At 41.0% G+C, this 13382-nt stretch overlaps 1 protein-coding gene across 1 annotated transcript in view; it reads left to right on the plus strand.

Moving 5' to 3' along the window:
* Slc1a2 (solute carrier family 1 member 2) overlaps positions 1 to 13382 on the plus strand; it is a 48193-nt gene that overhangs the window by 18763 nt on the left and 16048 nt on the right. The window contains exons 6-7 of the mRNA XM_027936537.2: positions 3043 to 3276; positions 8352 to 8546. Of these exons, the coding sequence (XP_027792338.2) occupies positions 3043 to 3276; positions 8352 to 8546 (429 nt within the window). The remainder of the gene's footprint in view (positions 1 to 3042; positions 3277 to 8351; positions 8547 to 13382) is intronic.

Genomic DNA, 13382 nt, shown 5'->3' on the forward strand with positions numbered 1-13382 from the left:
TTTACTTTTCTACAGAACTCTCAGTTGGTCATGTAGCCTCTTGACTTTGTTGGTTTGTGACTTTCTTGGCTTCGTCTCAGAAACTTTGAGTGGTGACTGACTTTAGACCCTGGGCGTAGACCCTATCTTTTCCATGGAATGTCATTTTCAATGAGATGATTCGTTGATCTGGAAGCCAGGAACTCAGAATCTCAGCTTCTGAGTGAAGACTTGGTATTTGTTTAAAAAACAGTTGCAGGGAAGTAACAGCCCCTAACCTTAACCCAGAACAAAGGCTCTTTTCTTGTCCTAATCAATGCTCATACGAGTCCTGGACACAAGGTGTTTGGTAAACAAGGGCTCCTGCATTCCATGTTTATTGACCAGAACACTTCACCTTCTGTCCCTTGACTAACACTCTCCATTTACACTGGGAGCTCCTGCTTTCCCCTTGAGCAGAGGACTCCAGAGGTAAACTCCTGCCTCTCTCTAGTCCATTTGGCTCTGGCTCAAATGAGCTCTCCAGGGCACTCCAATAGCTGGTCTTCCTTGGCAAAGAGCCTTGAAAACATTTTCTCTCCATTCTACAAACTGCTTGACCCAGATTGGGAGAGGGAGGGGGAATGGAACGGTACCCCAAACAGCTCATGTCTGTGTTTTTTTTCTGGACATTGTTAAAGGGTGATTGGTGCTTGGGAAAGAATTGATCTCTTGGTTTATGAAGATAAACATTCTGGCTTTATAAGAAGGTGCGTTTCTGCTTAGTTATTTACAATGAGACTACCCTGCTGATTTATGAGTTTTTGTGACCATGGTTACAGCAGGAGAATGTAAGACAGCGGGAAAGACAACGGATCAATGTCATGACAGAGGTTTCAGCCTTGCTAATGTTTAGGAAAGTAGGCCTCAATCATGGCCAGCCTGTGCCCCAGGGAAAGGATCATAAGGGCCAGGCTGGATGGTCTTCAGGAAAGAGAGGGGCTATGCTCCTGTTCTATCTCACTACTGTCAGTTACTATCCTGGCTCACCCAGGATAAACTTCCTCTTGAGATAATATTTTGCTCAGAAAAGCATCTGCCATTGGGTGGCCTGCGAGATGTCTTAGGAAGCCTCGTTAATTCCGAGTTGACTCATTAAGCATTGACGATGAGGGGACACTGGGTATACGTGTGACCCCAGAGCCTCTGAGGGATTCCTGTGTCAGGAGTCAGAGAACTAACGGTCCTGGCAGGCACGGAGGAGGAGATTGAGTTTCAGCCATGCGTTCGTATGTGTGTTCAAAAGTTTCAAACTCACAGCACCAGGTGAGGTTGGAGTCAGTCTCCGTACACCTGGACAGCCGTGTCTGTAAAATGGGAATCAAGGTCATATAGTGGTGACGCAGGTGGCCCATGAGTGCAAGGTCACATAGCTGACAGGTGGCTGGACCAGCCTTGTGTCTTCTGCTGTTGCCTGTGTGACTCGCACCTGCTCTTCTGTAACCCAGGGAAGGACTTGGTCCAGGTGCAACTGAAAAACACAAGTTCCTTGAGGCAAGTGCTTTCTTTCCAGACTCCCTGCCCCTGCGGGGAGCCTTATATGGGGGCTCCATCCACCACATGGTCTTTCTCACAAATATGTTTATCATTTTAAATAACATATCAACCTTCCTACAAATATGTTCATTTCAGCCAGAAACTATCACAGGCCGAACAAATTCATGTCCCAGCAACACCACATGGGATAAAAGAGAAGAAGAAGGAAAAACAGGATGTTGCCAACACACAGAGAATAAGCTCAAGATGAGAGAGAAAATGGTTGGCTTTCCCAAGGGTGGGAACCAAATCAGTTCCCAAGCTCTCCATAAAACAACGATAAGCTAGGGATAGACGATAAGCTTATAGGGCAGATGGGGATGCGGTGGGTTGTCTGCTTATCTTCCAATAACTGGGATTCCTCACTAAAGGGAAGTCACTTGGCTTGAGAGAGGAAAACCCCTGGGTCGTGGAGATCCACAGACCTGAGTTGTTCTTTTACTTCCTGGTCTTGTGGCTCTTAGGCTGCTTATTGAACTTCCCCAAACTACAGTTTCTTCACTTGCCATATGAGAATAACAATGTCTAGATTTTAGTGTTGTGGTGAGAATTAAATGAGGCTCTAAGCCGGGTGCGGTGGTGCATGCCTGTAGTCCCAGCAGCTAGAGAGGCTAAGGCAGGAGGACAGAGAGTTCAAAGCCAGCCTCAGCAAAAGTGAAGCCCTAAGCAACTCAGTGAGACCCTGTCTCTAAATAAAATATAAAATGGGGATAAGGCTGTGGCTCAGTGGTTGAGTTCCCTGGTCAATCCCCAGTAAAAATAGATAAACAAACAAACAAATAAATAAATAAAGGAGGCTAAGTGTCCCTTTCTCACCAGGATGCTTGAAAACACAACGAACAGTGGTCAGCTTTATTGTTAAGGAAGAAGTAGTTTCAGGCTTAGAAGTAGTAAAACCACACTTCTCTAAATGCACACTTTGGTTTCAGGTGGTTTTCTTATTTTGGTAGTGTTTCTCTCTCTCTCTCTCTCTGTTTGAATATATATATATATATTTATTCCCTGCCTTACAAACAAAGCAATGCAAATTTACAAACCCCAGTTTATAAATTTCTGAAAAGCTCTAAAAGTTATCCCCAATGTCTAAGAAGGAGCTGCAGGGCACAAAAATCCAACAAGTCAGTTTCCCAGAGATAGAACCCTCACCTCTCACTTTTTCACTTGGCGGCTCAAGAAAGACGGTTGAGGTGAAAGGTGATAAGGCGAGTCCCTCTTATTCCCCAAACACACCTCAGCAGCACAGTGTGCCTTTGGACTCTTCGTCAGAGCAGGCGTCACTAGGTGCATAAACCAGACTTCAGTTAAAGCCATTAATCCAGAGGAAAAACAACATCCATTGAATCTCATGACCCCTTTTCTGAGCAGAACTCTTTTTGTGCGGAAAATGAACGGTTTCCCTGAGGGTGAAGCACATAGGAGGGCCCAGATTTGAGTTCTGAATCCCCTAATGATCTCTTCAATGCTCTTTCTTTCCTGTGTGTTTTTCAGGTACTCTCCCCTGGGTATCGCCTGCCTAATCTGTGGGAAGATCATTGCCATCAAGGACTTAGAAGTGGTTGCTAGGCAACTGGGGATGTACATGGTCACCGTGATCGTGGGCCTCATCATCCACGGGGGCATCTTTCTCCCTTTGATTTACTTTCTGGTGACCAGGAAAAACCCGTTCTCCTTTTTTGCTGGCATTTTTCAAGCTTGGATCACTGCCCTGGGCACTGCTTCCAGGTAGAGAATATGAGAAATCACCTTTCTTTCTATTTCGTCCTTTGCCCCATTGGCCACTTCCCGTTTCTCAAAATCCTCCGGTTGCAAAGTTCAATGAGAACACTTTTCACAAATTATTAAAATCCTTTAGGAAAGGTGAACACTTCAAATTTTTGGCCTTTTTCTAGGAACCTCCAAGCCTTCTGATGAACATTTTTGTTGCTGTGCAACTGAATTGGAAACATGATATTATATTTTTAAATGAATGCACACTATCGATTTGCATGCCTAACTTGCTACATAAATCATTGATTCAGTTTGGTTTTATGTCTTTTCCAGAAGGGTGTTACAGGATGTTGTTCAATTAACATCCCACCTATGATTTGTAAAAATGATATAAAAAAGTTTCACTCTTGAGATTTGGGGAAACAATTTTTCAAAAAGAGGAGGGCTTTTACAGGGTGAATGGTATATTAAGTGAGATTTTTCCAACAAAATGAGCCAAGCCTCAAAGCCAAGCCTTTGCCCTCAATATGAACCTTTAATGGGCCATTCCGCCCCAGCTTAATTTTTTTTTTCTCAAAATCAAATTGACTTGACTTGACCTTGACATAGAGTCAGATCCTCCATGACCTCATGCCAGTGCCTAGGGAGCCAAGGAGCATCGCAAATATATGCAAGGAAAATAATTTTTTAAAATATAATCTTGGAGCCCAATTAGCAAAAGCAACACATAATAAAAAAATAAAGAAATATGAATACATAAGAAATGCCTGGTTATTCAGAATTTCAAAGGCTAAAAGACTTTTATTACTTCAGGATTCTATAGTTGTTTTTGCCTCTGTGTCCATAGGTCACAAAATCAAGTCTGAGATCATGAAACAGATGGCAGTGAGGGCCAGCAAACTCTGAATCCCACAGCTTGAAGCCAGATCCTGGTTGCTAAGCCCACACACCGCTGGTGAGGTGGCCCCTCTGTGACACAGGTGTGGCCAAGCTGACCTAAGGCTACTGAGCAGGCCGTCAGTTTTTCCTGAAATGACCTACCAGGCCCAAAGTGGTAACCACCTGGGAAGCCAAATTATATTTCCGTCTTGCAAATCAATGAGAATTTGGCATTAACAGAACATAGGCTTTCATAAAAAGCTAAAATATATACATACCATCCTGGGGACCCAGATTCAGCATCCTATTTCCTAAGATGAAGGGAAACACTTTAAAATTTGCTTTTTTTAAACTTGGTTCTATAAATTATCTGTGACTAAGTATCTCTATCTATAATGACCCTCTCCCTTTAGAGGAAAAGTAAATCTTTTTTTTTTTCAAAACTAAAAACAACCTTACTCGATTGATTTTATTTTTGTTTACTAATTATGAGTGTGGTATTTGCTCATAGTGATAAAGTTCAGATAGTAAATAAAATTTTGAATAACATAATGAACATGACAAGTCAGTTATTTTATCCCCAAGTGATGATTGCTAATAACTTTTTAGTTAATCTTTATAGTTACATATATCTGTCCAGGCTTACTATGTATATGTATTGATTTAGAAACTGCTATTTTTCACTGATCAACATATAATAAAAAATGATGTTCATTCATAGATTTTTTTTACTACTATTTTGTAAAGTACTGTATGTACTATGGTACAAACTCCATCCCTTTCCACCCCCAGTAATATACATTTAAAGCCTGTCTATTAAAGGGGGCTGTGACAAGAATCCTTATAAGTATATCTCTGCAAGTTTGTCTGATGATCTGTGGAGGACATACGTCTAGAAGTGGAACTCCTGAGTCAAATGGTGTACATATTGACAGTTTTGAAACATATCACCCAATTGCAATTCAGAAAAGTACACTATTTTATGTTTGCACTAACTAGAGTGAGCCCTTCCCTTCCTACATGCCAGGAAGGCCAGATATTCTGAATAAGTGTCAGTCACTTTAACACATTCCATTCTCATTGGTGAAAAGCTATCTCATTGAATCTGTATATCTTGGAGTACTAACAAGGGGAAACATCTTTTCCTGTGCTTATTGATCCTTCTCCCCTCCCTGCCCACCCTGCACTACTCTCCCCACCTTTTGAATTGTATGTGAACCAGCTCGTTTTTTGTTTTGTTTTGTTTTGTTTTTTAAATCCTCTTCTGCTCTGTTTTCAAGCTTTTTTTGTGTGTCCTGTGCCACATGTTGCAATGATGCCCCTCCCACTTGACTTGGCCAAAAAAATTCACAGTGCTCTTTTGCCACCAAAAGTTTTAAATTTGTCCCTTGTCAAAACTGTAAACATTTCCCTTACTATAAGGAATTTCAGTTTTGCTCAAGCATATGTTTCTATTCACATTTTCAAAATATTACTTTGTTTTCTTCTAGTACCCTTATGATTTTTATCTTTAAATGGTTTCAAAAATATACATATTTTTTTCTTTTGAATGAGCAGACCATTATTCCAGTGCTTTTTAGGATGAGTCAAGGCATATCCTCGTATTTAAATCAAAGATAAATGCTTGGACCAAGACTACAAATATTAGAATTATTTCTCCCTTTACCCCTGCATTTCATTTGAACAAAACATATGGTTTTAATCTTCCCCTAAAAACATAATTTTTGCCTGGATGTCGAGTTTCCTTTTTGAAAAAGGCAATGTGGCAGGAATCATATACCAAAAATTAATTGAGAATTTCTTTGTCATAATGGACACAAGGGAGATTAAAAAAAAAAATCTCAGGGACAGTCTGTTAAATACACTTTCTGCTTCTTTGGACCTTATTCTGAATGAGGATATTGAAAGTGGTTGATTTGCTCTTCTGGATGGGTACAGAGTCTGGTGACAAGGAAGACAGATGGAGGGGTGTGGCCCAGATCAGACCTCTGTGCATCCCTGGGACTTCAGTGTATGCCATTAAAACTCATCTGGAAAGCAGGAAGACTCTCCAGAATCTGACATTATTATTAGCAACATTTGAAGACAGTCCTATGGCCTTTGAGGCAGGAGCCAAAAAGCAGTGCCAGAATGCCAGCCTGTCAACACAGGAAAGCATTGACATTCTCAAGTCCTGGTTTGGATTGATTGGGTCTTTGTGGATTTTCAAGACACAAATATAAAGTCTGTCCAATGGAGAAATAGAGAATATTTTCATGCCTTACCAATATTTTTTCCATTTTTTTTAATTGTCTAAAGACCCTTTGATGACATTTTGGGAAAATGAATAATAAATATTATGCAATAATAAAAATTAATATATTCCAGTGATCCAGAAGTTTGCTTAGGGCCATGTGATAGAGGATCCAGCTGCCAGCCATGACTGAGCAGCCCTTTTAGACCAGCTATGGTGTCCTGGCAACCCTTTGAAACAGTCCCAGGAAATGATGGGGGTAAAGGGTGAGAGAGATAAAGAGACACTAATTTCTCATTAAAACATCTGGGCAGCAAGCCAGGTACAATGGCATCTTATGCATGCAAAAAAACAGCAAAACAATGTTTCTACTGGGCTTATAATGTTTTAGTAATGGGATAACCCCCAGATATACATTTCTTTTTCTTATGATGAGGCATTATATAGACCTCTGACTTATAATCACAAAGGATGTTCTGGCAAGATGATTCTGAGCCCCCTAAGGTTATTATTATTAGCTTGTAAGTCTGTTTAAGATGCATATCAGACCTGTAATCCCAGCGGTTTGGGAGGCTGAGGCAGGATGATCGTAAGTTCAAGGCCAGCCTCAGTAACTAAGCAAGGCCTTAATCAATTTAGCAAGACCCTGTCTCAAAATTAAAAAATTAAAAAAGAAAGAAAGAAAGAAAAAGGGCTAGGAATGTGACTTGGTGGTTAAACAGCCCTAGATTCAATCTCTAGTACCAAAAAAAAAAAAAAAAAAAGTGCAGATTTGGATGTCTCTAATTTTAGAGCTTCTGGGTTCCCTGGTCCTGAACAGTATCTGGGATCTGCACTTCACTTAGATGTTGGTCTTCTCTCACTCTGAGAAACCTGGATTTTTGTTATCTGTCTCTAGCCTATTTGGAGCCCCAATTCTGACTTGTAGAAAGTAGTGATTATGACTGAGGCTCTAAGTGCAAGAGAGTAGACATTTCCAAATGCTCTCTGCATTCAGGGTTTTCCAATGCACTGTGCTAAGATTTGAATAGGAAACAATTCAAAAGAGAATGAGCCACGAAGTGCTCTCATGCCATTTGAGTGTTCTACATTGCTTTCCATATTACTTAAACTTTGAAGCAAATCTGCCCAACCGCCTATGCACCTCTCCACAAGGACATCATATTCTGGCCTTCAGCAGCCTTTGTTCTAAGAAGTCTCTATTTTAGAAGCTATATGGAGATGCCAGGATTCTAGGCTTTGACACTGGGTCATATGGTTTAATCTCCAACCCACGCCTGGGAGGAGTGTGAGTGAAGTCACTCCATATTGTCTTTGATTAGCTACAGATCACATGCCTTACTGCCCCAAGTCATTGTAGAGATTTAGAGTTGGCTGATGGCCATATATCAGGGAGTTGGACTCTATGTGAGGTTCCCCCAGCTTGAAGTTTGGGTTCATGCTGAAGAGTAACTTGACATTTTTGTCCTGCATTCTCTAAATTAGCAGGCCAAGCTCAGGGCAATTCCCAGGGGCTGGATGCAATTCATGTAGTCATTTTGTTGGAAACAGTCTTTCTAGCATGAAATTATGGGTCATTCAAAAATTCCTCAGTCCATTTTACTATTGACAGCTGATTCTTTCTCAGCTTTTTTTTTTTTTTTGCAGCCCAATTCGTGTGGGCAATCAGATGTGCTTCAGTATTTAATCCAAGATGGAAATAGTGACCAAAAGAAAAAGAGAACTTGAAGCTCTGAGTAGACCTCAAAACCAAAACCTACAAAAATATCTTTCTGCCTATTAGCATCTTAATAAGATTGAAGTTGAGCCTCTAACTCACTGGTTTTTAATTTGGCTCCAGATACTGCTTTTCTGCATGTCACATTGCCTGATGAGAACAAAAGAACAAAAAATTTGCAGTGTCATTCCATTTGTTCTTTGTCCTAATTCTCCAAAGCAGACATAACCCTCTTTCTCTCTGTTTCTTTCTGTCCCCCAGTGCTGGAACTTTGCCTGTTACCTTCCGTTGCCTAGAAGAAAATCTAGGGATCGATAAGCGCGTGACCAGATTTGTCCTCCCAGTTGGAGCAACCATTAACATGGATGGTACAGCCCTTTATGAAGCGGTGGCCGCCATCTTTATTGCCCAAATGAATGGTGTCATTTTGGATGGAGGCCAGATTGTGACTGTGAGGTGAGAAAGTGGATGGGGACAGGGCGAAGGGGGATGAGGACAGCAGAGTGACAACCTTCTACCCTGTTGCATCTCCACACTAACTCCATTTGACAGAGGCTACTTGAATTTCAGTTTTCCTAGTGGATGAAGGAAATAACAGAGGAGGAATTGTTGGCCACCTTCAAGGGGAAAGGTTGTGATAGAAAAGCAGCAGACTCATATGAATCCCTTCTGTTTGTATTACACATATTGACTCTATCCAGCAATTTAATATTATTTGATTATTGACAATCTTGTGGTACAGGCAGGACAATTATTTCTATGCCTATTTAATAAACAAGGAAACTCAGGCTACAGGAAGCATGGATATTTGTCCGAGGTTACACCACTAGTCAGTCCTGAGTTGGCAAGGCTTTAACTGGGGCTGACATCGGCTGATTCTGGATCTAATTTTTCTTTCATTAAATATTCTTCCTTTAGTATTCCAGGCAGTGATGGCAGAAATTATGAAATGCTGGAAGAAACGATTCCTCAGTATGACATATAACATTTTATTACAAATAAATAGCACATATTTTTGTTTTTACTAAAGCTATTTAAAAAAATTCAGAACACTCCCAAGAGGTCATTAAAAATGCATTGCTTCTCTACAAACTTAAAGATCACATTTACTAGCCAGGCCAACTTTTTAGCTTCTTGCTTAGATGTTATTTAAAACATCAGTCTTCAAATGGTTCTGTGTATAGACATTATAGCATGAAATAAAACTCTTTGCAATCATCATTTTAAGATTATCATTCCCAGTCCAACTAAGAGTTCAGATAAGTTAGAAGACAGTTTTGGGCTTTGATTAAAGTCAAACTAAACAAGACAAAAATAATTAGCTGGCTACTGGTCTTATTCATGTCCTGTTTCTACTCCTAGATTCTCCTTATCTGCAAATAAGGAAGATATTCAGAATTAGGGACTGTAAATTGGTAGTTCATGGGCTGAAGCCAGCTCAGAGTCTCACTTTGTCTGCCCTACAGTATGTTGTAAAAAGTTAGAATTTTACTGTCTTGTAAGATGGGTTCTTTCCAGTTCTCAACAGCCTCCCCTGCTCCCTGTTATTTGTACCTGGTCCTTGTCACCTACACCACTGTTTGGCTGTTTAAGACAGTTGAGTTTGTGACCTTTGGATTCTATGATTTACGTTTTCTTTCCTCCTCTGAGATTCCACGAGATCAGTAAATGCAGGGGACAGGAGGATCACGTTCTGTGCAACAAAGGCACTTAGAGAAGGAAAATTTCAAAACCTGTGACGTCCAAGTCTCAGGCCCAGTCTGAGAAAAACAAATAAGTAGATACTGAAACATACTTTTAGTCCCTAAAATGTGAGTAACTCCATTCTTTTGGAACTTCTGAGGTGGAAGTCTCTTTACATATGTCACCTTGAATGTTTCCAATAATCCTGGAGAGAACCATAGTCACCATCTCCATTTTTCAGAATAGTGAAGTGAGGCTCAGAGTATTTATATGACAAACCTAAGTCTCTATGGGTGCCAGAGGCAGGAGGCAAATCAACTCCATGGCCAACTTTTTTCTGACTCATCATCCCTGCTTTCTGACTTTGACACAAAGGAAAATGCTAGAATCATTATTTGTTGCTTCCCCCTCCACTGGATGGTCAGAAAAGGCAGAGGCCTTTTGTTAAGATTAAGCTTTTTCCAAACCCTAGATAACACTGTCAACCTTTACTTCAGAAATGCTGGTGATAATCAGGTGTCTGGTTGGCCCACTATTTATTTGACAGATCATTCTCTGGGAGACCTTTAGTGGCCTATGGGTCACTTCAGGAGACTTCTCCTAAGAGATGGGGGCCATTCATGTCTGATTTCTCTACAGGCTGTGCTTCTTGAACACTCCAAACGCAAGGGCTGACCAATGTCTACAGTAATACTGGAATTTGTGTGTTCTGCTGGCTAATATTGCAATGGAACCATGTGTCAGAACTTGGCTTGATCGCTCCAGCTCTGAGGTGTTTAAGAAGCCCAGGGACATTTTTATTGGCTCACCCATTTCTCATCTCCCCTTATGACTATTTCAAAAGATTTGTTAAATATCCCATATGCATCTGAGCTCAGTTTGGCAATGAAATCAGAAAACAGAGAAAAGGAAAACTTACCATGTGCAACACACAATATGAAAACATAAATAAAAATCAGATTTATTTTCTCAGCAAGAATGCAACAGCTGAAAAGTTTCCTAGAAGCTGTCTTTATCAAATGCCTTTCATCTAGTAGATAAGGAAAGGGAGGCTCAGAGAATAGGTCACACAAAACCAGATAGAGGAATCTTCAAATTCAGGTTTCCTTGAATTATGTGGGCCTCCATTTATTGAGAATGTTAACTTGTGTTTGCAGAAAGAGACCTGGAAAATAGGTGTTGGGTTTTATATTTTGCAGATGGAGAAAATGAAGTGCAGGAAAGTGAAATAACTTGTCTAATGAAAGTGGTAAAAATGGGATTTGAATCCAGGTCATCCACCTCTGGGGTCTGGCCTTTAACCACCGCACACAGTACCCACACTATTCTAAACTGTTGGTTTGCATATGTTAATTTATCTAATCCTTACAACCACTTCATGATGTATGCCCTATAGAGGGACCTCAGTTTCCTCATCTCTGCAATGAGGACGACAATCACACACTCCAGGGTGTTTGAGAGCATTGTACTGGTGTATAGTATAGTCAGCCGTCAATACACATGAGCTGTTAGAATTGTTACTATTAAAATACAACAGGACTCCTGTAATATTTAAAAAAAATGTGGCAGTGACATAGTGAGTGCTATGAGTTTTCTCACGATGGAAACTTTGCTTCAGGTCAGATTCTGAAGCCTTCTACATCATGTCCTAACAGAGAGCATGTGAGACTGCCAACTCCCTTACTTTAAAACTCCAAGGGCTTAAACCCTTTACCAAGTAAAAATGGTTTCTGGTCCCTTGATTCCTGGTCTTGACGCAACCCTGGCTCCCCATCAAGTTCATTCTGTCAGGAATTAAGAGATGGGAGAATGAATCAGTGACTAAGTGATTCGATTGTGCTGGAAGGTTTCAATTTTATCTATGTAGCGTTTATATTAATAATGATAGTGCTGAGAATTTTCACTCAGGAAAGGATAAGTTTGGCCGTGTATATTCAAATATCTGGTCTCTGGCAAGTGCTGCCAAATCTACCTTAATGGTAGATACCACAAGGGCTGCCTCTGTGGGACCTGTATAAAGTGTGTGCAGTTCACTGCTGGAAATTTATTTGGAGAAAAATAACCAAGTCCAGCTTAATGCTGTTACCAAGTAAATCCTTCATGCTTTCCTTCCAAGGATCCCAGCATATTCATTAGGTCATAGAACTTCCAGGATGGGGGTGGGAATCAGAGACATTAAGAGCCAGCAGGGATTTGGAATCAAGCTGACGAGTGTTCAAATCCCAGCAGATCATGTTCCATCTGTGTTACCCTAACTTTCTCCGTCTAGCTAGTCCACTGTTTCCTCATGATGAAGCCAAGTATTACCACACATGTATCTTGCAGGATGACTGGGAGGTTCTGCTTTATGTTGTGTATATAGCACCCAGCACAGTCTCCAGAACTGGCCATAAAGAAGTGAGTGGAAGGCCCAGCAAAGCAGAAAGGGTAGAGGGGCAGTATTGCCTAAGGAGACTTTGCAGCTGTTGCTTGGAATTACACAGACGCTGTGCCCATGGGAAGATGAAGGTATCACTGGGGCGAAGGAACTGACTCCCAGGAAGAACTTTCTTTATAGGATTTGTCTCACACAACCAAAAATAAGCCAGATAAAATGGCTACAGTGCAAAGGATGTGTAGAGTGATTCATAACAGAAGAAACTGATGCTGTAAATAAAATTCAGAGGCCAAGATCACTGGAACTTGGAAACATTCCCTTCCCTGCTATTCTGTGTTTCTTGGGGGAAATGGTTGAGAATTCCCACCTTCCAGCTCTGGGGCTTTTGGGAAGTTTCCATTGCAAAGCAGTCTCCCCCTTCCCCTGATAAAAATGACAATTCAGTTTTCCCAGGGAGGTACAGTGTGACTGGCCTCTTCAAAATGCATCTATCCTCATTAGTTCCTGAAAGCTTCTGGCTATTCTGTGCATGAGTTACCATTATTACCTCAATTTTTAAGATGAGAAAATCAAGGCACAAAGAAGTTAGGGTACCCAGAGTCATGGGGTTAATAAGAGGGTTGGGATTTGAACCTGGGTTGTTGAAGTGCAGAACTTTGAGACTCAGTACACACTGTGTCTGCTGATGCAGATGAGTTCAAAGAAGATGTAGTTTTCTAAACCCAGATACCAGATCCATATTAATGAAAGGGGAGGGGCAGAGCACAGAAGGGAACAGATGCCCAAGACAGGTATCCGCACTGACCGCGAGGGATGGCATCATGAAAAACTCAGCTCAACTCACGAAATCTCCAGGGGCCTTCATTTCCTCCAGGGTAGGATTAGGTTAATCCCTGTCCCTTCCCGCTCCCTGTAAAATCCCAGGGTTCTGTTCTCAAAGATGACCTAGGCTGGCTCTCATTCTGGAGGACAAGTGTCTACTCAGAAATTTTATAACCATAAAGAAAACAAACTCCCTTTTCTTTACAGTAATTGCAAAAATCAAGTTGGGCATCCTTCATTTTAGAAACACCCCTCCTTTAGAAATGACAGCTTTTATAAATGGCATCCATAAAAGACACTGCTCTTTGCTGGGCTTCAGAGACCCCCCTGGTGTCTAGACAGAGCACTTGAACCCTAGGTTAACCTCCCAGAGACAGACCTGGAAATGGCCTTGCTTGGAAAGAAGACAA

Source organism: Marmota flaviventris, chromosome 9 (genome assembly GCF_047511675.1).
Source record: "Marmota flaviventris isolate mMarFla1 chromosome 9, mMarFla1.hap1, whole genome shotgun sequence".
Lineage (NCBI taxonomy): Eukaryota > Metazoa > Chordata > Mammalia > Rodentia > Sciuridae > Marmota > Marmota flaviventris.